This window comes from Camelus ferus, chromosome 24 (genome assembly GCF_009834535.1).
Source record: "Camelus ferus isolate YT-003-E chromosome 24, BCGSAC_Cfer_1.0, whole genome shotgun sequence".
Lineage (NCBI taxonomy): Eukaryota > Metazoa > Chordata > Mammalia > Artiodactyla > Camelidae > Camelus > Camelus ferus.
The window spans coordinates 9,846,574-9,872,708 of NC_045719.1; the positions used below are offsets into that span (position 1 = coordinate 9,846,574).

Below are 26,135 nucleotides of genomic sequence, written 5' to 3' on the forward strand. Positions count from 1 at the left end.
ATATGAGTGATATCATATGGTATGTTTCTTTCTCTTTCTGGCTTACTTCACTTAGAATGACAATCTCTAGGCCCATCCATGTTGCTGCAAATGGCATTCTTTTATTTTTTATGGCTGAGTAGTATTCCATTGTATAAATATACCACAACTTCTTTATCCAGTCATCTGTCCAGGAACATTTAGGTTGCTTCCACGTCTTGGCTATTGTGTGTAGTGCTGCTATGAGCATTGGGGTGCATGTATCTTTTTGAATTAGAGTTCCTTTTGAATATATGCCCAGGAGTGGGATTGCTGGATCATATGGTAAGCCTTTTTTTTTTTTTTTTTTTTTAGTCTTTTGAGGACTCTCCGTACTGTTTTCCATAATGGCTGCACGAAACTGCATTCCCACCAGCAGCGTAGGAAGGTTCCCTTTTCTCCACACCCTCTCCAGCATTTATTGTTCATGGACTTTTGAATGATGGCCATTCTAACTGGTGTGGGGTGATACCTTATTCTAGTTTTGATTTACATTTCTCTGATAATTTTCAATATTGAGCATTTTTCATGTGCCTGTTGGCCGTTTATGTCTCCTATGACTTTTAAGATGGATTTTTCTATTCAAAAAATGTCTGTGGGATCTTGACGGGGGTTGCATTGACTCTGTAGATAGCTTCAGGTAGCCTTGACATTTTAGCAACATTGAGTCTTCCTGTCAATGAACACAGGATGTCTGTCTATTTATCAGTGTTGTTGTCTTTAATTTCTTTCAGCAATGTTTTGAGCCTTTCAGTGTATAAGTCTTCTGCCTCCTTGGTTAAATTTATTCCTAAGTTTTATTCTTTCTGATGCTTTTGGAAATGGAATTGTTTTCTTAATTTCCTTTTTGGATTGTTCACTGTTAGTGTGTAGAAATGCGGTCGATTTTTATATGCTGGTTTTGTATCCTGCAGCTCTGCTGAATTTTATTAGTTTTAACAGTGTTTTTGGTATTTTTAAGAATTTTGTATATGGAAGATCAGGCCATCTGCAGATGGAGAATTCTACTTCCTTCCTGTTCTGGATGCCTTCTAGTACTTTGAGTAGAAGTGGTAAGAGTGGGCTCCCTTTTCTTGTGCCTGATCTTAGAGGAAACGGTTTCAGTCTTTCACCATTGAGTGTGATGTTCACTGTGGGCTTAATGCTTTGATAAAAATTTGTAAAGGTCACAGGACAGTTCTGATTCCCCCATTTATCAGTAAGGCCATTTGCATGTTCCAGTGCGCATGGTCCTTTTAGGGATCCTGCACTGCTGTGTGGCGCGAGCACTGTCTGCGGTCCCTGACGTGGCGCTTCCCTCCGCTGGGCTGCGCTCCTTGACGTGAAGAGCCCTGTCTGACTTGTTCACTGTTGTGTCCCCGGCACCTGGCCTGCTGTCTGGCCTGCACTGGGTGCTCCGTCAGTAAGTGAGGCATAAATAATCCTTGCTTTCATACGTGAGTTTTACTGGGGGCCCTACTGTACATGCCGGTCACCCCTCATTCTTCAAATGTGTGGATCCCCTGTGACAGGAGATTTGTCTGGAGTACTGGAAGGTAGCGTTGTGTGGTCTCGGAAAAACTGTCTCACTGGGAGGGGTAGATAAGACTGAGCTGGTGTCTCTCACTTGTTTTGACGCTTGCATGTATTGGATATTCTGTGTAGTGTTTGTTGGTTATAACACTTGGTGTTAACTATTTAGCACCTGGACACTGGATACACTCCCTTTTAAAATACAAAATTAAGTACACGTTTGTGAAGGTGACAACGCGTAGTTGGTGGCAGGGCTGCTATTGTGAACTCAGTGCTTCAAGGAGATTGTAAAGGGCCGTGCTGTTTTGCATTGACGCACACCCGTGGAAGGCAGGGCCCGAGACTGGGTCAGGAGAAAAGACTACATTTTACCTCTTTTCATTCTTCAGGCTTCACATTGAGACCTCCCTGCAGGCGGGGTCTCGGCTTGGGGTCTGTCAAAATAGAACAGAAGAAGTGGCACTTGCCCTGCTACACATCTGTGTTCTCTGAGTAGTCAAATGCAAGTCTAGTGATGACACGGAGTTCTTAAGTTCAACACCAGCTTCTGCAGAAGGGTAATGTTTGCTTAAAATTGAATCCTCATTATTTTCATTTCTAAATTAAACATTTATTGACTGCGTACTGTGTTCACATCACCATGGTAAGTCCTAAGAGGGCAAGACCCTTTCCCTGCCCTCAAAGAAGTACCAGTCTGGTGAGGAAGATCACATAGCATCTCATTTAAATGGAGTCGCATCATGAGAACAGAAACAAGAACAGGTGTGTTAGTCTGCTAGGGCTGTGTAACAAGGTACCACAGATTAGGTGGCTTCAGCAACAAACTTTTCTTCTCACAGTTCTGGAGTCTGAAGTCTGATTTCTGGGCGCCAGCATGCTCAGGCTCTGCTGAGAGAGAAGTCTCTTACTGGCTTGCAAATGGCCAGTTTCTTGCCCTGTCCTTGTGTGGCCTGTTCTCTGAGAACACGGAGCGGGGAGAGAGCGCTCTCCCTCCTCTTGTAAAGTCGTCATCCTTTCACATTCAGCATCCACGCTCATGACCTCATTTAACCTTAATTACTTCCTAAAAGCCCTGTCTCTGAATCCAGACACATTGGCTGTTAGGACTTCCATGTGTGAGTGAGGAGGGAGAGGGAGGTATGACAGAATTGAGCCCATAGCGACAGGGGTGCCAGACCTTGAAGAGGACTTACTGCGGGCCAGGCGCTGTGTCTCGTGTCCTCATTCAGTCTTCCCCGGACCTCGTGAGATGGGAACTGTCATTTCCCCCATTTTACAGATGAGGAAACTGAGGCTCGGAAGAATTAAATCGTTTTTTCCGTTCACTCACTGCACAGAGCCAGGACTTGAACCCAGGGCCCTGGGAACTGGGGGAGTGTCGGAGGAGGTGCTGGGAGGAAGAGTAGGGAGGTGGCTTAGGGGCACTCGGGCAGGTGGAGGAGTGGCGTCTGACTCTGTGAGCCTTGTGTTCAGGGCCAGGCTCCCCCCTGCTGCGTGTGGAGGGTGTACTGAAAGCAGGGACGGAGGTCGATGCTGGTGAAGTCGGTGGGTCCGTGTTCTGCACGGAACCACGATCATTAGTCTTGTCCTTTTGGGCAGCAGGGAGCCATTGGTGGTTTTTGATCAGAGGCGTGACCTAAGATTTTTGTTTCAGAAAGCTAACACTGGGAGCAGCACACACAATCCAGAGGAAAGGAAAGTTACACAGCAGTTGTTACAGCCCACGGGACGGCTGTGAGGCCACGGCAGTTCACGGGAGAGGCTGGAGGAGGTGGAGGTGCCAGGGCTGCTTGGTCTTTTGTGTTTTGGTTGTTGGGGGAGAATTGAAAATGTTCTGGGCCACTGACTAGATGGTGCTGCCATACAGAGAGAGACAAGGAGTAGGGAGAGAGGGACACATTTGAAGGATTAAGTACTGTAACAATTTCTTTACCAGTTTGCCGTCAGTTGGGAAATGTTAATACCAAGTGTTTTAACGCTCTTGGGGAGAAAATGTATGTCGTACTGACTGTCACAAAAGGACCTGAAGTAGCTGAATGAGTGTATTGGAGAGGCCTCTTATGGACCTTGGTGGACCACTCACGATTATGTAATTTAAAAAGGCAGTTAAATCAAGGGATTATAAACTGAAAGAACATCTAGTAAACACTGTGTTCTGACTTTTGATGTAGGGCCTTGCCTTTTGTGAGTTGCTGATGGATTTTCAATGGGCTTTTCTTGCATAAGCCTCACCTACAAAGCATTCCTGTGATTTTTATCATCAGGGGCTTTCAAGAGGAGCCAGAGAGTGAAGTCATTTGCAAAGTGATCTGAGGAAACGCTTGGTCTTAATCCTCAAGTCTTTTACAACTATCTCACGCTCCCTCATCCTAAAGGAGCTTTTAAAGTTCTATGCCTTTATCAGTGCTTTCAAAGCATTTAATCATTTTTCATATGTATAACATGTTGTTAAGTCTTATTTCATCTGTCTGCACAGTAAACAATGAATTCGATAATTACAGTAATAAAGTCAACAGGTACAGCGTGTTTGGGTGTAATTGCTGCCCTGCTCTCAGTAAACACAGAAGAGCCCACTGGCTTGAGCCTTTAGCAGGTGAAGGACATCTGTTTCTCTCATACTGCTTAATTTGGAGTTTCTGGTGGGTGGGTATCGGTTGAGTTTCTACTGTGTGTGTATTTCGTATGCATGCATGTCTGTAAACAAGGCAATTGTAGGCATCAGTTTGAAAGGGTGGTGCCATATTTTTCTAGGCTACATTCTACATTTCTGTCTATAGCAGTTACAAAAAGGAAATGTCGGTTGTAGGACACATTCTGTGATGAGATATTCAAGTGAAACTGGTGTTAGTGGAATTTCTCACTAGATAAAGTAGTGAAATGATTGAGTTCAAGAAAAGAAGTGGGGGATTCAAGGGTTGGGTTCTTAAGAGATGAGTAGGAGTATTTCCTTTTGAAATCCAGATTTATGTCATTTCATAATTTGTGGCTTCTTAGATTCCTAATGCCGCCAGCAAAAGTGATCATTGCTTCAAAATGAGCCCACCTACTTTCTAGCAATGCTAAAAAGCATGGCTAATTATAGCTTATAAAACAGCCTGTGCGTGTAGTCCATTATGGCAGAAACTCAGTTATTTTCCCTTGATGACAGGATTAGCATTGATTAGCAAGCCCAGGAGGAGAACACACTTGAGTCTTGCAGGGAGCCTGTGTTTGAGGGAGCTCTGCAGACTGCTGAGCAGTGGAGACGACACCCAGGACCCAGCCAGTGGCTCGGTGCTGGGTTCCCAGTGCAGGGGACAGCCCAGGAGTGCCATTTGCCAGCTCGAAAGAGACCTAGCAAATGTGAGATGTAACAAGTTCCCTGATGCGTGGTCCAGCAGTATCTTAGCGACCTCTTCCCTCTCATCTGTTTCCCTGGTTTGCTTTAGTTATTTTAACAATGGAGAGAGCTTGACACTTTTTAATTTTAATGGGGGTATGATCTCGTGTTTTCTTTTTAAATTATTAAATATTTTAAACATACAAAAAAGTATAGCATATTATAAAAGTCCTTCATACTGAGAATTAACAAACGTTAACATTTGCCATATTCACTCCAGATTTTGAGAAATAAGATATTATAGATGCAGTTAAGACCCCAAATGTATTTCAGTGCAGTGACCGCCTCCCTCATTGCCTCCCACCGTCCTCAGGTTGGCGTGTCTTTTCCACCCATTTTTACACCTTTAGTGCACGTTTCTTTCCATAAACAACATATGTGTCTGTATTTTTAAATGCACATAATGTATACCCCTCGCAGGTTGCATTTTTCCACCTTTTTTTTGAAGTCTACCCGTGTAAAGTCAAGTGTAATTATTTTAACTGTTCCTCATCGTGTTTCATCATATAAACAGGTGATGCACTTCCTCATTACCAGCAACTGTTTAAGTGAGTTCCATTTCCCTAGGGCCCCTAACAGTGCCTAACGACATCTCTGTGCGTGTCTGACACGTGAAGAACTTGACTGGGTACACGTCTGGATGTGGAATTGTTGGTTGGAAGGATAGGTGTTAATGTATATTACCAAATCTCTCTCCCAGGGCCACGGATTTTCCTTTCACTGTCTCTTAATATATATAATGTAATGCAATTTTAATTTTAAGACATTAAAAAGGCTAAAACAAAAAATACTCTCTTTACTGAAACAGCACAAATGAGGAGTGCGCCTGATGGTATTTGGGGTTGCAGGGGCTTTTTGGGGAGCCAGTCATGTGTCAGACACACCTGTGACCTGAGGCCCTGTGGTAGCTTCTGTGAGCAGCGGGACCAGATACCGTGCCCCTCATAAAAATTCCCGTGTGCAGCGCCTGCGGGGCAGGGCGTGTTGGTGATAAAATAAATGAAATGATATGGGGGAAGTAAGGCCTGGGCTCTGTCCTCAGGGAACTTCGAGTCTAGCTGGAGTTATACAGCACACACATGTGAAAGATAAACATTTATGAAGCCGGCTAAGAGTCGTAGAAAATAAAATTTGTAGAAATAGCTTGAAAATTCAATGGTGGCAGTATACGCTGACAAAAGAATGAAATCAAAAACTCCTGGGTGACACCCTTCTTTTCGTCTTCCCCCTCCTCCCCACCTGAGGCCTGAAGGTTTACAGAAGCAAGTTGTTAGAGCCCATAGTCAACACACTGAAAAACAAAAACGAGTAAAGCCAGAGCCTCTGAGCGTGTGCTGGGCCGGGGACCCTGGGGCCAGGTGCTCGGCCAAGCCCTCTGGACGTGTCCCGGACACCTGCCAGCTGCTGCTGGGCGCGTGGCTGCTCCACGCAAAGCCCCAGACGTGAGGAGCTGTCCCACACTCAGCGTTTTCACACCCGTTTTGTGCCATCTCATTCTCAGAGCTCTCTGGTTTCTGGTCCTGAGCCGTGACCTTTAGGCCCGCAGACGTCCCTGAGCAGGGCACGTGGCGGGGGGAGGGGCTCGGGTGTGCACCCCGGGGAGTTCTCAGGTTGGGAGAAAAATCTGGGGAGTGTGGCATTGGGGTGAGCACAGCGGGCTCCGGATTGAAGGAGTGGTTCCCCATCTGCAAAGTGTTTCATGGGCTCATTTACCCCTAATGCTCAGCATCTCACGAGTCAAGACAGCGTCTCACGCTCTCTCCATTGTTAAAATAACTAAAGCAAACAAGGGAAGCAGATGAGAGGGAAGAGGTCGCTAAGATACTAGCTAACTTATTGACAATCGGAAAGGAAAAATAGAAAAATCAGTCTTTACTCCCATTACCCATAGATAACATTTCAGGTAACATTTCTTTTTGTGATTATTTCTATACCGAGTTCGTCAGACTACACACATTACTGTGTCATCTGCTTTTTCACTTAGGATGGAGTGACTGGTTTATTGCATGGTCACTGCACGCCAGGCTTCAAACTAGGCATTTTAGATGTTTTTCTCATTCAGTAATTACACCCATCTACAGGTGACCCTGAACTACATGGGTTTGAACTGCATGGGTCCACTGACATGTGAATTTTTTCCAGTAAATACAGTACCTGTATTTTCATTTGACAGGTCTTTAAGTGAACTGAGGGTGCAGAAAAGTTTGTGTTTGATTAGAGATCATAATATATGGAATCAGAAGAACTAGGGCTTGAGTCCTCGTCCTGTTCAGGCGTTTTCAGTTTCCTGCCCGTGAGTGAGTCACTTGTTGATTTCTTAGCTTTTTGAGGCAGAGTTAGCAGGACTTGGATTTCTGACTGCGCAGAGGGTTGGCGCTCCTAATTCTCCTGTTGTTCAAGGGTCAGCTGTGTAATTACATCAAGCTTTCAGATGAGGAAGCTCCGGCTGAGAGTTTGTGTATCTTGATTGTGGTCACACAGTCAGTTCATGACCAAGCTGAGGTCTTAACTCAGGGGCATTTTCTAGAGCCCGCTCTTTTTCAGACACACAGGAGTAAGCATTTCCTTTTAACTTTTTGGGGGGGTAAAATAATACTTTACTAGGAGAATAGATCATAATGTGCCCATTCTAGAGAACATCTTTGTGTAGAAATAATTTTCTGTGTTTCGTTTTTCTTCGGGTAGATTCTTAGAAATATTTTTAAGTTTCTTGAAAGGTAAATAGGAAAACAGAACTTGTCAACAGATTTGCAGCAATTTTCATTCCCATCTGTCACTGTAAATGTTGTGTGTTTGAGTGCACATAGGCAAAGTAGTATGTCCACCATGCTTACTTGGGAAAAATCCATTTGAATGTGTTTCCTTTAGTTTTAAATAACTTAACTTGACTTCCATGGCACATAATTTACATGGATATTTGTTACTGAAATATTTAGCTGTCTCTATACATCTGCTTCTATATCATAGAGTTTTAACATGCCATTCACGCTGCTCTGCTGAAAACCTTGGTTTGATAAAGCCCACAGTTTAAGAAGGTATTCATTTACATTGATTTATACTTTCTTATACTGATAATTCTTAAATTTTTTTGTGGTTTTACAGCTTGTTCAACGTGCAAGTTGTATTTAACATCACTTTTTGACTCAAAAATCATGTCATTCATATCATTCTTAAACTAGGGTGTAGCATTTCTTTTTTTTTCCTCTTCCCCCTTTCTCCCTCCTTCACTCCCTTTTTAATTTCTTTTTGTAGCAGGAGGGCAGATGGTCTACAGAGAGGAAATTCTGTGTGTTATAACAACAACAGTGAAACCAAACAAACCCTTACTTATATGAAGCCTTATTTCATACTTTAATAAAAGGATTGAAGAAGGAAATATTGCCTTCTGTTAATATTTGGAATCATAGCAGATCTTTATAAAATAACAGCTCCGCGTTGGAGATGGGATCTGCAGAGGAAGATAAAGCATGTGAAAATGGAACACCGTTTTATTCATTTAGCTGTGTTTATTTGATACATTGCCCATTAGTTTTTATCTGTAGTGTAGCTTTTCCAAATATCAGCACAGTATTTTTAATCTGGCCAAAAATGTCTTCATTCTGTTATTGAACAGAGTCTCTTGTAGATAGGTTTTATCTGTTACTTTTTGCATGTTTTTGTGGTCTGACAATGCCGCTACTAGAATAGAAATAAAAATACAGCATAGTTTAATAATTTGTGTGAATTTGGAAAACAGATACATGTACTTTCCAAAATGTTAAAGTTTTGCAGTTAGGAAATGCTTGATAAACTACAAGACATTGATAGGTGCACAGGCAGTTAAGGGCTTGTGAGAGGAATTGACTTTGTTAAATTCAATTAAGTACCCTATTTCTGACTTCCTTAAACAAATGAGGTGTTCTTCCATGCTGCCCTTTTTCATTTATGCAAACCTGCCTGCAGCCTGAAGGCAGTCGTGCTAGTATGAGTAGGAAATTAAAGCCCTTGGCCATTCTGATTTGAATTATTTTTTACTTTAGAGAGAATGCTGTGATAAACATTGGAATTACGCGTAAAGTGTTGGTTAAAAGAGGTAACCTTTTTCTATCTCTTCTTCTGGAATAGCAGTTAGTGTTAGTGTAACTTTACTTGAGTTAGATATTGCTTTTTGTGCACTATGATCCTGTTTATTTAAAAAATCACAACAGGAATTACCTTTTAAGATACCACTTTCATGGGAAGTGTCCGTGATTGCTGTTTTGAGTTTGGTTTTGTCTTAAGTGGGCTTTTCAAATGCAAGGAGTTCTTTTGGGGCTTGGGTTGACTACAAGCGTGTAAGTAAAAAGAAACGTTTGTTCACAGAAACAAAGAGTAGAATGGTGGTTGCCAGAGGCTGAGAGGTGGGGCAAATGGGGAAGATGACTGTCAGAGAGGACAAACTTACAGTTACAAGATGAGTAAGTTCCGGGGATCTAAAGCTCAGCATGGTAACCACAGTTAACAAACAGTATTGTATGCTCGAAAGTTGCTGTGAGAGTGAAGCTTTAATTTTCTCACCATAACAACAACAAAATAGTAATTATGTGAGGTAAATGATGTGTTAAGTAACCTTACTGTGGTAAATATTTCTCTTTCTCTCTCTCTCTCTTTCTCTATATATATATATAAAATCATTTATATTGTACACCTTGAACTTATGCCGTATGTCAATTATATCTCAATAAACTGGGAAGAAAATAAAAAAAAAGTTTGTTATTTCCTATTGTAGACTATATTCTTAGTAAAAACTATATGTAATTAAATTTCAAAAACTGTTAAAAAGTAAGTACAGTTAACATATCAGTACATGATTATGAAATTTTTAAGATGTTTGCCAACTCAAGAGAAAATTTTATAACTACACTAAAAGGTGTCTTAGTTTCAGAATCGGCCTTTATAATGCGATCCTAAGTATTTAGGGTCCTAGAGGTGAACAGTTGAAGACGTATACTTGTAGAATGATGTTTTAAGGAGAGCTAACAGTGAAGAAAGGAAATCACTTTAAGCATTTTGTCTCTTCCAGAGACTATGCAAGCATTCATCCTGTTTTCAAGAATAGCTTCCTAGGCACAGAAAAGATGTTCTTTCTGTGGACGAGCCCATGATTTGTCACCCTCATCCAGCAAATACTTACATTTTACCTCCTACATGCCAGCCACTGTTGAATGAATTTCTTCACTTAGTAAACCATGATGATGACATGAAAAGAGATACAGTTTCACCCTTCACATAAGTAGGGGATGCATTCTTAATGTATGAGCATCCTAGAAATGCATCTGTCTGTCTGAACAGTTTTCATAGGAAGTCAGGATCAAGGTCCTGGTTATTTTTTCAGTGCTGTGCAGAGTGACTCATTAGTTTTGTCTACCTGTAGGTAATGGTTACCTCCAGCTGTAGGAAGAGACAGACCACTGAGGCACCTGCTGCTTCTGTCTGTATGTGGGGAGGAGCCCTGAGTCTCCACCTGCCCCCAGAAGTCCTCCCGGGCTCTGCCGCAAGCTGATGGCTTCTCTGCTTCCATTGATTTTGTGGCTTCTTGGCACCGGGCAGTGAGTTACAAGGTCGTTCTCAGATAAGATGCAAGGCCACACATCACTGGCAGCTAATGTAACAAAAGCAAACAGTAAGACACTCCAGTGGCAGTGAGTGCAAACATTGCTGTACACGCCGCTCCCTGGGGACTGGTGGCCCTCCTGGCCTGGGGGCACCCCCAACCTGGGTGGGCTGCCCCTGGGGCCGGCTGGTGGAGCGCTAAAGACTCCAAACTCCCTAAGAACGGTGGGCGTATGATACAAGTCCAGACAGAAGATTGGACCTGTTCCAAATCGTCATTAATCAAAAGTCATAAACTGAATGGCCATGATGATCCATGTTTTAGAGACATGCTATCCTTCAGATAAAAAATTGCCCAAGGATCACATTTTGAATTGTCTGAGAAGAATAGAGCTTTTCGATGAAATTCCCCGCTGCTATCTTCTTTTTTTAATTGAAGTATATAGTCAGTTTACAGTGTTCTGTCAGTTTCTCGTGTACACCCACTGCTATATTCTGATCGAGGAAACAAGCGTGCTGGTTTTTCTTAGTGAAAGTGGTGTTTGTGGGCTCAGGCTGACGATGATCTCATCTGGGAATTTTCTGAACCTGTGGAGGAAGGTCCCTGAGATGAAATGTAGTGAAGTGTGGATTTCTCAGGAGATGGTCAGTTAGTTTGAGACGGATATGGATTGGGGTCCTGTGAGGTCAGGACAGTGGCATGTGGCAAAGATGGGGTTCCCAGTCTTGGGGAGTTTCCATTCAAACAAATAAAAAGATAAATATCAAATAGCAGTAGGCGCTCTGAAGAGGATTAAAATACAGAGATGCGACAGTGATGGGAGGCTTATTAATATAGCCTCCTGAAAGAATCCCAGAGAAGAGGAACTCAAAGCTGGCAATTAGCCCTTTTTAGATTTCATCAGATATGCTAGAGTAAGCCTCGTTCATCCATGGAAAATATGGTGACAAAGGGTGACTTTGAGTAAAATCTCCCCACTTTCCCTCACCATTTATTATTGTTGGACTGTTCCTAGCAGCCAAACTGGACTGTGTATGCTCCACGAAGAGCATGAGTGTTTGTGTTTATCTTTGTATCTCTGGTGCCTAGTGCAGTGCCTGCTGTATACTTGGTATTGAGCAAATATTTTGTATGAATAAATGAAACAAAATAGATTTTTCCCCCGTCACACCATGTATAAAAGAGGCCACTTTTCATTTACTTTTAAACTACAGAATGTTATCTGGTTATGACTTGGGTATGTGATTTTAAAGTTAAACATGTTTCTTAAAAAACATTTTCTTTTAAAAAAGAAAAAAAAGTATAGTTTTCCCCCAGATAACTTTGTTGATGGCACAAAGAACAGCCTGGAAAACCCTCCATTATTTCTTTGACTTTGATAGTGAATTGTGCTGCTTTTGTGGGCCTGATTCCTTAATCACTCTCCTAATCATTTGGCTTGGATAAGCTTGGCACTTCAGTTCTTCACTGCGCAGGCTCAGAGGTGGCTGTGTGCTGTGGGAAGCTGCTTTAAAACTGGAAATGTATCAGGGAGAATTGGAAGACATGGAGCAGTGGGGTGAATGGACCTGGGTACCTAACTCTCAGACCTGTAGAGGGAATGATACTTCGTGAAAGGGATACATCGACTGGGGTTCCCATGGAGCTGATTTCTGTCTCAAAAAACCAGATATGAATTTTATATTGCAACCCAATTGGTAACAAGCTTCAAAAGGGAACATTGCACTGACGCTGTCCAGTCATATGAGACCTCAGGGCGCTGTATGGAATACAGCAAGCATTTGTAGTACTTTCTAACGAAGATGCTTTCAGAATGGATTTTCCTTTGGAAAAATATTCTTAACTATTACAAATCATGCTAAGAAAAATCCTCTTACATTTTATTTTCCTCGGCCACCATCTGAGGGAATAGGGCACTTTTCTTTCTAGACCCGTGGTCTAGAGTTTTTCCTTCTTGACTTCTGAGGACCCTTTCCCCTTTCTTCACACAGTGGATGTTCTCTTTAATGATGTTTGTTGAATGAATGGTGCAGGAACCAGGTGCTGAGAATGTCACTGTTCTTCCTTGTTTTCTTGGTGTGAGGAGAGAGAAATCTTTCAATCTCTTTGGTCAGTAAGTGGGAATGACTTTTATGCTCTTGTGCATGGGCAGGCCAGACATCCTCTTCTGTATTATTGCTGCAGCATCTTCAAGTAGCTCACCGGGATAGTTTCCCATCTGAGTGGTGTTTAAAAAGTAAGATCAGTGTATTTGGAAAACAATTCATTGCACAGGAATCAAGTTAATCTTACTGGATAGCACCGTAGTACTCAGAGAACTTGAAAAACAGAGCAGTGAAAGTTGAGCCAGTTGCTCAGGAACCACAAGTGCAATTTAATTGAGGTCTGCGTTCAGGTGATCGGTATCCCCTGAAATGTAAACATTTCAAGGCTTAATCTACTTAGTACTGACTTTGGCATGTTTTAGTTTTTAACTCCGCTTCCATGAAACTCTGTTACAAAGTTTATCATTTTTTCTTAGCAGAGTGGGGAGGAGTCAGCTAGGTAGAGGGAAGATTTCACTATATAAAATTTAAATAAGGTAATTAGTTCAGATAGCAAGAAAATGTGTGGTTCTCTTTGTCCTACTGGCCTCCTTTTTTTTTTTTTTTTTCAATTTTTGAAAAGGATGCCTTTAAAATCTTATTTAGATAATATAGACAGCAATGCCCAAATTGTTTGCATCTGTTTTTGGGAAACAATCAGACTGGAGAGTAACCTCAACTTGAGTGTCTCTCTTTCCTTCTTTTGGGGCATTTCGTTATTGGTGCTCTGGGCCCCAGCTGGGCACAGCTAGGCTCAGCTTGTCACTCAGTGAACAACTCACTCCCACATAAGCAGGCTTTGGCTTTTTTGCTATTGAATCACCCCATTATGCTGTTAGGTTGCCTGGATGATGTGTTCTGTTGAGAAATTGTTTCAAAGCAACAACTGAATCACGGGGAGTATTTAGAACAAGTAAATTGACTTAAATGATGTACTTTTCTGTCTGAAAGTTGTCTGACTATAGAGAGAATGTCTATGGTGACATTATGGAAGCAGAGATGATGATTTGTGCAGCTTAAGTCGTGACTGTTTGTCCCCTTACATACGCTCATCATCATTGACAATATCACCTTTAATCATACTGCCCCTTAAAACAAATATTCGTTTTTTCTTGTCTGTACATACTGGAACATAGTGTAGCCACATCTTTTGTTTTCACAGTAGATGCTGTCAGGCATTTTTCTAGGTCATAATAGTCCATGTGGTTATTTTATGAGGCATTTATCCTATTGCAGACTTCTCCCCCCATGTTCAGATAATTTTTAATTGTGGTAAAGTATACACAATATAAAGTTTACCATCTTTTTTATTTTTAAATTTTATTTTATTGAGTTATAGTCAGTTTACAATGCTGTCAATTTCCAGTGCAGAGCACAATTTTTCAGTTATACATGAACATACAAATATTCATTGTCACATTCTTTTTCACCGTGAGCTACCACAAGATCTTGTGTATATTTCCCTGTGCTATACAGTGTAATCTCGTTTATCTGTGGTATATATACTTGTCGGTATCTACAAATTTCGAACTCCTACTCTGTCCCTTCCTGCCCCATTCCCTGCTAAAGTTTACCATCTTAACCATTGTTAAGAGTATATAGGTCAGTAGGGGAAGTAGATGCACATGGTTGTGCACTGCATCTCCAGATCTCTTAAAAAATTTTTTTTTTAGTTTTTTTGGGGGGAGGCAGAGATAAATTAGTCTTATTCATTCTTAGAGGAGGTACCGGGGATTGAACCCAGGACCTTGGGCACACTAAGCATGCACTCTACCACTTGAGCTATACCCTCCCCCTCCAGAACTCTTTTTATCTTGTAAAACTAAACCTCTGTACCCCTTAAATGGCTCTACCTTCCCTCCTCCCCACAACCCCCGGCAAACACCCTTCTACTTCTTGTTTCTGAATTCAACTGCTCTACGAACCTCAGAAGCAGAATCATACAGTACTGGTCTTCTTGTGACTGGCTTATTTCATTTAATGTAATGTTTCAAGTTTTGCCCATGTTTTAGGATTTCCTTCCTTTTTAAAGGCTGAATACTATTCCTTTGTATATATGCATAACATTTTGTTTATTGGTACATCCATTGATGGACACTTGGGTTGCTTCCACCTTTTGGTTATTGTGAATAATGCTGTACAAATATCTGTTTGAGTTCCTGATTTCAGTTTTTGGGGGGTATTTGGAATTGCTGGGTCATATGGTAACTCTGCTTCTGATTTTTTTGTGGAGCCATCAAACTGATTTCCATAGTGGCTGCATCATTTTACATTCCCACCAACCATGCCCAGGGGTTCTAGTTCGTCCACATCCTTGCCAACACTTGCTATTTTCTGTTATTTCAATAATATCCATGCTCATGGGTGTGAGGCAGTATCTCATTGTGGTTTTGATTTAGCATTTCCAAAATGATTAGTGATGTTCAGCCTCTTTTCATGTGCTTTTTGGCCACTTGTGTATCATCTTTGAAGAAATGTCTTTTACCCACTTTTTAACCGGGTTGTTTGGTTTTTTTGTTGAGTCGTGGGAGTTCCTTATATAGTCTGGACATTAACCCTTTGTCACATATGATTTGCAGATGTTTTCTCCTATTCCATAAGGTGCCTTTTCACTTTGTTGATTGTCTCTTGCACAGAAGTGTTTTATTTGGATGTCGTCCAGTTTATCTGTTTTTACTTTTTTGTTGCCTGTGCTTTGGTGTCATAGCAAAGAAACCGTTGCCAAATCCATCGTACTAAAGCTTTTCCTCTCTGTAGACAGGCTTTTCTTTAAACCCAGATTTTCCCTATTCTGGATAATGTTGCAGTGAGTGGCTTCATGAACTTAGCTTTTTTCTTCTGTTGGCACTATTTTACATGACTTTCAGAAAGAATTTGTCCCCTTAGAGCCCATTTTTGGAGATACTGGGTGGAGCAGAGATTATCACTTGTCCTTTAAGCCAAAGTTGTCTTCTTAAGGAATGGTGCAAGGTGTTCAGAGAAGCATTCAGTGATGTCTTGATTGGTGATTCTATGAAGTTGACTCCTGTGGTCCTCTGGGACTATGATTTTTAAAACAGCATAGGTCACAGCAAAGGTACAGCCCTTTTAAGAGCAGTTGGGTGGTGGGGTGAGTTTATGTGATTATTTATTCAGTCCTCAGCTTTGAGATCTCAGGGATATAGTGAGATGAAGTGACTGCCCTGGGATGACTAGGTCCAGATGGCCCTGGAATTCCCTGGTAATACACAAAGTCCAATATCCCCACATATTTGAAGGGGAGAAAAGTTGTTTGGAGAATTCTTCTAAGAATTCAACAGTATATGAATGTGTAGAACATTTTCAGAAAAATCAAAGAAAGGCTTAAGAAACTAGCCATTTGTCACTGCGTTTGGGACATAAAATTACATTTAAAGAAGTATATTTAGTTAGGGACTGTCTTGTAATATGCTCATTTATTCAGTGGAAAAGTATTCCTTTGAAAATCACATGTATGTATTCCCTCCCACTATGTTTTAGGAAACAAAATCTTCATCAGTCCAATTTTTAATGTGCTGGAGAAACTTTGTTTTTTAAATTTCCATGGCAGTGTTCATAAATTTATAAATAGACCATCCATTGCTTCTTTGTATTTTCGACAGTTTTCCTGCTTAATCCTCCGATCTCAAATTATTTTTGAAATCTCAGTCATTTCATCTGTAAATACTTTCATATACACCTCCAAAAAATAGTCCTTAAAATGTGGCCTGTTATACCATTGCTGTACCTAAAACAAAAAACCAACTAATTCCCTTAAAAAACTAATACTAATTCACTAATATAATCAAATACCCATCAATGATCATTTATGGTTTTTTTTCCTTTTTTCTTTTTCATAAAGAAAACTTTACATACAATAAAGAAGGTACACATATGTAAATATCACAGTGTAACTACTCAGATCCAGATCAAATTAAAGGATGTTTCCAGCAATCCAGCATCCTCTTTCCAGCTCCTTCTCAGTCAGAATCCCTTCAACGGTATCACTGTTCTGAACTGTCATCGTTAGAGGTCAGAATAGTGGTTTTGAACTTCATATAAATGGAGTCATTCAGTATATACTCTTGTGGCTGACGTCTTTCATTCAACGTTACACCTGTGAGATTAACTCATGTTTTTGCATTTAGCAGTAGTTTTTTTTTTTCTCATAGCAGTGAACTATTCCGTTGAATGAATATGCTGCAATTATTCGATCTGTTCTACTGTTGATGGACGTTTGAATTGTTTCCAGTTTGAGGCCACTATGAAGAATGCTTATTACCGAGCCCAGGCTCATACTGCTTGCCACGTGACAGGCCAGTAAGTTGAGGGACAAGTTGTTGGGGCCAGGAGTAGTAACTTTATTTGGAAAGCCATCAGACTGGGGAGATAGTGGAGGAGTGTCCCAAAGAACCATCTTACCCTAGTTAGAATTCAGGCTTTTATACTAAAAGGAGAGGGGCTGTGGTTGGTTGTTACAAACTTCTTGGTGTCTGAATCCTTTTTTCTTGCAGCTGTCCACATAGGCCAGGCCATGATGTTCCTGTAAACCTGGAACAAGACAAATGTTATTCTCTGTTCTGCAACTTTTTAATCTTTTTATGAATGAATGTGAAGTGTTATACTTTTAAAGGTCAGAGCCTTGAGAATTGGGCTGTCTTGTATATTTCAGGCTATCGGCAACATTCTTGTAGCAAAAGCAATAGAACACAAAGGTTTAGAGTAAAAGAAACAGGTCCAGTATGGAGTCAGATTTGTTCTACCCTATTACACTGTTAACATACCGTACATATCTTTTGGGAGCATAATTCAATTCTATTCTATGTATATATGTAACTAAGAAAGAAGTTACTGAATCATAGACAGGCATTGCTTAGTAGATCAGGCATGTAGATGAGTTTTAGTAGAGCAGGTGTATAGCTTTGGTAGATGCTGCGAAGCAGTGTTTGAGAGTTCCAGTTACTCCACATCCTCATCAACACACGGTATTATCAGTCCTTTAAAGTACGGCCAATCTGAGAGTACAGGGGTATCTGAAACTGGGTTGCCAGTCATTTTTCACTCATTCATGGGAGTTCTTTATGTATTCTCAAGGTGAGCTCTTTGTTGGATATGTGTATTTGCCTTTTTTAGTCTCTTAGGAGTGACCAGAAATTCTTAATTTTAATCGTTTGATACCGAGTAATGTAGGTCTCCAACTTGGTTGGCCTTCTTCAGATTTGATTTAGCCATTCTAAATATTTTGCTTTTCCATACAGATTTTAGAATTAACTTTTCAAAACACACAAACACACGCGTGCACACACACACACACACACCTCAGGGATTTTGCTTGAGGTCTCGTTGAAGCTATAGTTCAGTTTAAGAGAGGATAACCCAGGACCTTGTGCACGCTAAGCATGCAGTCTACCACTGAGGTATTACCTCCCCCCACCTCCCTTGTTTCAAATGTGAGGTTTTTCACCATGTGGTCTGTTTCACTTGCCCCTGCCTCCTTTGTTATGTATCTTCTGGTATTTAGGAAGGTTTGTGTTTTGGTTCTAATGCTTGTCTTTCTACCTGGCCTTTCCACAGTGCCTCACTCCCCTCCCGTGTTGGTCGTTGCTTGTTGGTTCCTCGTGTGTGAGCACACGGAGAGGAGCTAGGAGCTCTTCCTTCCCCTCTGGCATCAGTGTTGGAGGACTGACCCTTGTCCTCTTTGGGAACATTTCCAAATCTCCGAATTGAATAAATTTTGTGTGGAAACACATGGGTGGGCCAAAATTGATTTAGATGAGGTAAATTCATGTAGGATTACCTGAATCATATTGAGTTAAAAAAAACAATCAAGTGGATGAAACAAGTGAATGTTGTTAGATTAAGCCTTTAAAACACCAGGTAAAGAACGCAGCATATACCTGCTTCTCAATCAGGTCGTTACTGAGCGCCTGGTGCTCCCAGGTGCGTGGGGTTTCTAGAGACAATGTTTCAAGGAGGGAAAGATGTTTCCATTGCGCTGATTTTTCACTTAGATGAAAAGATGGTACGTGAAGTCCTAATGGCCAGGCCAGGGCACCATGAATCATTCATAGCCTTGGCTCTCCGAAATCTAATTGTAGTCAGGAACAAGAAGCAAAGGTAGCAACCCTGGGCCCTCAGTTCAGCCTCTTTCATCTCCCAGAAGGACAGAGGAAGCGCGGAAAGAGCAGAGACGGGGAAGCCAGGCTGATCAGCTCTTGACTGAGATGTGTCTGTTCGGGAAAGGCAGAGTTCTGTCTTTCATTCCTTCACTGATTCGTATTTGCTGATGCCTGCTGTGTGTAAGGCAGGATGATGAGGGATAAGAAGCAGGAAGGAGCATTCTAGTGGGGACCCTGATGTGCAAACCAAGCGATCACATCGTGGGGTGGGAGCCTGGGAAGGCACATCTGTGTGGAGCTGCCGAGTGGGAAACAGCGTCTGTCCCGGCGTGAGTGCAGGGAGGTGGGAGCCTGTGCAGTGCGCGCTGGGAGGTGCTGGTGGAGCTGGCTGTGGGGGGTGAGTGCTGCTGTGGGTTCTTCCCGAGGGACTTGAACTTCCTAATTCTTGTAGGTTCGAGTACCCTGTTAAGTGGGGGTAAACAAACTCTTCTTTGCTGTAGCATGTGAGTAGGTGCCAAGTAGGTGGAAGAAAAAATTGTGGCATAGGGTTAACATTTCAAATAAATTGAGTTTACTGATCCCTGCCCACAACACACCCCTGCCCTCAAAGAGGAAAGTTCATGGGCATCTGAGCATTGGGTATGTGTGTGTGTGTTTGTGCCCGCTGTCCCTCTCATGCACACCCCCACCAAACACACACATTCACTTGGGACGTAACCTCAATTTCCAGTAAGGGACTGACTAAATACATGGTCATTATAAAAAAAAAAGGCAAAAGCAATGTATTTACACAATGACAAAAACAGTAAAATTATTTTTAGGAGCCAGTTCTAACTTGCTTTCCCTTTACTCCAATTTACAAGGATTTGGATTTTTGTATTGGTTGTGAATTTGAAGCAGAGCGTTTATTTTCTTATATTCTTTAAGTTGAATTGGTATTAGTTTGATTTGGCTTCATATTTGGCTTACATATAAAATTGGATAATGACTGTATTTCAGTGGGGGATGACTGACTTGAGGGAGGCATTCTTAAAGTCTTTTGGATGGGATAAGTGAGTTTAGAAGGTCTGGCTTAGTGGTAAAACCCTTTAATCTACTCTAAAAATAATACTTATTTTATGTGTATGAAGTTTTGAACATGTTTTGCATTTTAGAAATGAGTATTAATCGTCCTCCTTTGGCCGTGTATCTGTGGATGTCAGATGGGTTTACTGAGGCAGTGTCTATTACAATATGACTTTCTGCTCCTTGCTTGGAAGACTTGGGGGCAGACTTTATCCTGGTAGACAGACCTGTGAACTTCCTTGCCTCTTTTACTTTTTACTTAGGGTAATTTAATCAACTTGAAGACCTTAACAACTTCTGGCCAATTATTAGGAATGTACAGAATCCTGGCATAGCAAATTTTTTAAAAATAAAGTTTTACAATAAAAATAATTTTATTTTGTTTTCTTAACAGAAATCATAGCCCATTAATGAGTTTTGGAGCCAGCTTTGTCAGTTTTTTGGTAAGTTGATGTGGGAAGGGGGTTTGGTGGGAAGAAAACAAACACATAGCGTGTCTTTTAGTGGTTACTGGCTGTATGCGCTATTGAGGAAGGTCTTTGACGGTTAAAAACGAATAAAATGTTTGCCTCTTAACACTGTGAGATATCCTTCCGTAAGTTTAAACATAAAATGCTTATGTGCTACTTCTGGAGTATTATTTTCCCAGCCAAAATCCTTTTTAAAATAAACATGTAATCAAAAGACCTTTGCAAAAATTAAAACTGCGTTAGAGTTGGGAATGAAAGACTTTGGATAATAAAGGTCTGCTCTAAAATTGCTGAGAAAGAGCAGTTAAATGAAAGACCAGTCAAATCAGCAGAGCTAAAGTTTGTCAGTTACTGTATACATTTTCAAATGTTAATATTTAGGAATTGAGGGAATAGGTTGCAGTTGGTTTTTAAAGTAAATTGGGCAATGAAGAAAATCGGATGCTTTTATTTTTCAGAAACATTTATCACACAAACTACTTTCAGACATCATTAAAGAAGAAACTGTCATAGAATTACATAACAGCAGCAACAACAACAAAAATCACACGTAGAGACTGAGAGAAGTAAAATGGAGAAGGCACTTAGATTCCAGGTTTAGAAAGATCTCAGCAAATGGGCACGCTGGACGCAGCCTGACGGTACTCAGTCACAGCCAGCTTCTGGCGACAGGGACTTTCATTCAAGCTACTTATTTATTCTTACTGCCAGGCAATGTAACAACATTTTTATTATGCTTTTTAAGGCCTACTCTTTGCAAGAAAACGTAGTTCCAGATCTTAAGGAAAGTGGTTCTGGGTGGGGCGGCAGCTGGGCGAGGAGGCTGTGGCAGAGTTGGGATTTGGTTGGAAAATGTAGTGGGGATGCTTGGGCAAAGGTGGCTGTGCTCTGGTTTGGCTAGAATGGATAAGTAGGTTAGAGTCATACGAAGGAGGCCCAGGATGCCGGCCTGGGTGGGCAGGTTGAACGTGATAAGGAGCAGTCAGTTAGTTACGATGAGTTCATTAGGTCCTTCCAAGAACCCGGTGTCCTGTCTCTGCCCCTGTGGCCCGTTTACCTCAGAAACCTCAGTCCTTCTGGGGGAAAATAGCATGTTTTCAGCAGAGGATCATTCCTCTGTAGTCAAATGTGGCCTGAAGAAAATCTACCAGGATCAGGTGCTTGGAAACAAGCTGTCAGTGGAATTTTTTCACTGTGGACAGTAAAAAATGAGTTTCTTATAAGTGAGCTCATTGGAATTGCTGTCCCTGAAAAGACTGATAATTTTCAAAGAGCACCTACCAGCTGATGTTTTGTGCTGTATTTGATGGAGCCAGGGGTCCATGTGTGGATAGAAAGCAATTTTCATTGAGACCATTATAAAAACTGAATTAAGTGGACCAATCAGAAATTATATAGAGTTTTATTACTGCGTTTAATAACCAAAAAATTATAGAACAGTGAGTGCAAGGACATTTGTTACCATGTTTTTTCATGCTGGTGTAATAGAGGTATGTGCTTATCTCATACTGAGATTATAGGGTTTTTTTTTTTAAATGAATAGGGTATGCTGTAGCATTCTGATTCTCTTACTTGCAGTATATCATTTAGATGGTTTTTTCCCCCTAGTTTGGAGTTGTGTTGTCATAAATTGGCCTCAATATTCAGACCCTTAACTGCTTCATTCTTATTTCTTTCTCGGAAGAATGCTATGATGACATTTGAGGACGAAAAAATGCAGTTGGCTTGTGATGACTTAAAAACCACAGAAAAGCTGTGTGAAAGTGAAGAGGCTGGAGTTATTGAAACAATCAAGAATAAAATTAAGAAGAATGTAAGTATTATGCCTTTAGATTTTGAACTGTGTGCCACTGGGAACACGGTTTATTTACTTTTTGGTGTTTAGAATATGGCTGAAGCACTCGATGTTGCGTACAGCTTTTGATTATATAAAGTGTGTTTCTTGTCGCACTGGAACCCCCTTAGTCACGAGAGCTATTCAGTGCATGGTCTTCTGGTATCTTAAAATCCCCTTCTCCCATAGTGGGCCACGTGGCAAGGGCTTTGGTAATGAGGCTTTCATATGTGTATTTCAAATATGTTGCATTTTTGGCATAATTCAGTAGTTCAGCTGGTTGCCTCCTTTCCCAAGGCCTCTCCAGCCCTGGTTACAAATAAAGTCACAGTGACATGAAAATCCACTTTCCCTGATTTTTCTTTCACCTTTCAGTGCCAGAGTTCCAGGCTTTGGAAGAGGCCTCCCCTACTGCTAATGTTTCTGGAGTGCCCAGAGGTCTCATGTGTGTCACTGTGTTCAGCTGGCAGACAGTCTTTTGGTTGCATATATATCAGGAACCACTCGTCTCTTCTTCTCCTTCCTGTCAGTCCAGGTGGCTTCCCCTCTGCTCTTGCTTGTGTGTTGGCCAATGAGGAGCCACTGATGGGCCCAGAGTACCATCTCCTGATACTCCAGGAGGGCCGGAGTGTTCCTTGATTCCTCTCCCTCCAAACCCTACGTCTAGTCAGTGACCAAGTCCTGCTGACTCTTTCTTGAAGACCTGAATCCGTCTGCTTCCTTCTGTCCTCACTGCCGTTTCCCTTAGCCAGTCACCATCTCCACTTGCCTAAAACAACCGTCACTGGCATGATGCCTCCAGTCTCACTGTTATCTAATCATTCTCCAAAATACAGTCACTAAAGGTGCAGATAACATGTTGCTGGTTTCATTTTCAGTGTCCCTGAACCCCGTCCCTTGCCATGGCACTTAAGTCCAAGCTCCTTAATGTGGCTGACTTACCATTGACTTTTCTTCTGCCTAGAACATTCTTCTCCCTCTTGACCTGATTTGTATTCCTTCTTTAGTTGTCCCTTAATGTCATTTCCTCCAAGGACTCTTGTCCGAGCCCCTATACCCTGTTAGTATGCGTCCTACAGGCTCCCATAGTTCCTTGTACGTTATCCTTCAGAGCACTGACTACATTTTACACAGTTATCAGCATTCCCTCGTTAGACTGTAAGTTTATTTACATATCTATCCTCAATATCTAGTACCATGGCTGGCACCTGTGTTAATAATTAACGTTTGTAATGGGTCCTTGCAATCTAAAAAGCATTTTCACATACAGTATCTCGTTAGCCCTTCCAACAACCTTGCAGAGTAGCTATTATTAAAAGCAAAGAAACAGAAGCATCAATCACTGACATTTGCTTAAGCAAACAGTGATGGCTGCTGGAACTGGATCAGGAGCAACAGTGACCACGATGAATTATGCTAATCTAGAAAAAAGGGACACCATTTTCTCATGTATACTATGTGAACTATTGTTATATTTGCAAAAATCCTATGATTTCTTATATCATTGTGAAAGCATATGAAAGCTATTTTGTTCAAGTTTACTTTGTATTAAGAGTGCACTGTTCCAGTATGGAGGTTCCTTAAAAAACTAAAAATAGAGTTACCATGTGATCCAGCAATCCCACTCCTGGGCATTTATACAGGGAAAACTCCTAATTTGAAAAGACACTTGCACCCCAATGTTCGTAGCAGTACTATTTACCATAGCTAAGACATGGAGGCAATCTAAATGTCCATCAACAGATGAGTGGATAAGGAAGTTGTGGTGTGTGTATGTATATATGTGTATGTGTGTGTGTATGTGTATGTATGTATATATATATACATATATATATGTATATATATATAAACGGAATACTACTCAGCCACGAATAAAAATGAAATAATTTTTCAGCAACATGGATGGTCCCTAGAGATTATATTAAATGAAGTAAGATGGAGAAAGACAAATATCACATGATACCACTTATATGTGGAACCTAAAAAAAAATGATACAAATGAACTTATTTACAGAACAGAAATAGACTCTGACTTTGAAAACAAATTATGGTTACCATAGGGGAAAATGGAGTGGGGTAGGGATAAATTAAGAGTTTGGGATTAGCAGATACAAGCTACTATAAATAGAATAGATAAACAACAAGGTCCCACTCTATAGGACAGGAAACTATATTCAATATCTTATAACCACCTATAATGGAAAAGAATCTGAAAAAGAATATATGTATGTATAACTGAATCACTTTACTGCACTCCTAAAAACTAACACAACATTGTAAATCAACTATACTTAAAAAAAAAGTGCTGTTCTATTTCAGAGTGATTTTTCATCACATAGAAACATTATTTATGAGAAAGTCCAACATCTTAGAAAAAGTCAAAATTTTTTTTGGTTTTACTTTTTGCTTATTTTTTTATGGGTAGTCACCTTGGAGGTTGTGACTCAAATTTCAAGCTCAATTTGTGATTCCTTCAAAGCTAATTTTGGGGGTGGGGTGGGGAGAGGTAAATTAGGTTTATTTTTAGAGATGCTGCTGGGAATTGAACCCATATCCTTGTGCATGCTAAGCATGCACTCTACCACTTGAGCTATACCCTCCCCCTTCAAAGCTCATTTTTAATTTAGAGTATTTTCTCCTTAACTAATAGGTAATCAGTTCCAGCCCTCACATCTCAGTTGCATGCACCAAAGGAATGAACCCTACTGTCAGTCCTACCTGATATCATGTGTATAGATATGCCGACCGTATTAGGAAGGCAGATGGCTGCATAGTGGCTTTTCAGGTTATTTACCCTGGGACAGTGTTTTGTACCTTCAGTGATTTTTTTTTTTTGGATAAGTAAGAACTTTCACGGTTTAAAAAAAATGATAAAATGCTGAAGTTCTGTATGGGTTTTCATGAACTCAGTTTTTATCATTTAGAATATTTGTCTTTGAGTTACAGAGCTCTTCAGCAGCACAGCATGAACAGAACAAAGCTCGCCTTAGTGGGATTGTGTGGAACGAACAGGCTCATGGGCTAAGCTTGGCCTTGGCTTTCAGTGACTGCCGTGTGTCACAATTCCCTTGTGACATTATTTTGCACAGTAAAGTAATCGTTGTTTGGAAGGAGTCTTGTTCTTGGGTGTGATTTATGGTGTGTGCTTTCTTCCCACCAAACAGGTTGATGTCCGAAAATCTACCCTCTCTATGGTCGATCGGCTCCAGAGGCAGATAATCATAGCCGACTGTCAAGTTTACCTGGCTGTGCTCTCCTTTGTGAAACAGGAGTTGTCAGGTAGGCCGCACCATTGTTTTCCAAGGCTTTCCTGTTCAGTGGACGTAATTGGTAATACTCTTTTTTTAAACGCCTCGTATTTCAGTCTTTGAAAACACGTGGCACCTCTTTGGGGGTGTGGTCCTGATTTATTGCTTGAGAAACTGAAACCACAAGTGCTCAATGTGTGTTTAGCGGTGTAGTTTTTCATACAGAAATCCGTGTTTCATCCCCTCGTCTCCAGATACTCTGTCATGCTTAGAGACATGACCAGTGCCTTAGATTTTTTTTCTTAGTGGGAATCAAGTTGGGGTAATTATCCTTAAAAGTGAAACAGAATGAGTTTCAATGTAAGTTTTTCAGAAAGTTGTCATTGAAGGCCTGAGCCTGTACTAAAGATTTCCTAATATACTTGAATGACCTGTGCTTTAACAACCCTTAGTGAGGAGTATAAACTAATTTCTTACTTAATTTGCCCAAGACAGATGTTTTCCAGGATTTTGTAGCTTTAATATCTCAAGTGATAATAGACTTGGACCGAGGGCCTCAGAACTCGCCATGAGGTTAACTTTGGCACTTCACTTACATGATTTTATGTCTGATTCTGATGGCAGAAACCTGCCTCTTTGGTAGATAGGATTTACTTGAAAAAAATGAAAATTCAAAAAGGAAATCAACTAGAATTTACAATGAGCAAAGCATTTTCTTCCAAACCTTAAATGAAGAAGGGAGGGTATGTTGCCAAGTCCCAGTATACACTTTTCTTTCTAGACGGCTGGAAGCCACGTTTCCCCTCCCTTTGCTTTCTTCTCTCTCTCTCTCCACTC

The 26,135-nt window shown here is 41.0% G+C and overlaps 1 protein-coding gene across 2 annotated transcripts in view; it reads left to right on the plus strand.

Moving 5' to 3' along the window:
- TTC39C (tetratricopeptide repeat domain 39C) overlaps positions 1-26,135 on the plus strand; it is an 83,676-nt gene that overhangs the window by 17,116 nt on the left and 40,425 nt on the right. Inside the window, exons 1-4 of one of the 2 annotated variants that reach the window (XM_032467150.1) lie at positions 20,164-20,189; positions 20,675-20,857; positions 21,901-22,029; positions 25,215-25,329. In XM_032467150.1, the coding sequence (XP_032323041.1) occupies positions 21,907-22,029; positions 25,215-25,329 (238 nt within the window). In that variant the 5' untranslated portion in view covers positions 20,164-20,189; positions 20,675-20,857; positions 21,901-21,906. Of the gene's footprint in view, positions 1-20,140; positions 20,190-20,674; positions 20,858-21,900; positions 22,030-25,214; positions 25,330-26,135 lie in introns of those variants that run through there. The other variant, XM_032467149.1, reaches the window with a different exon arrangement.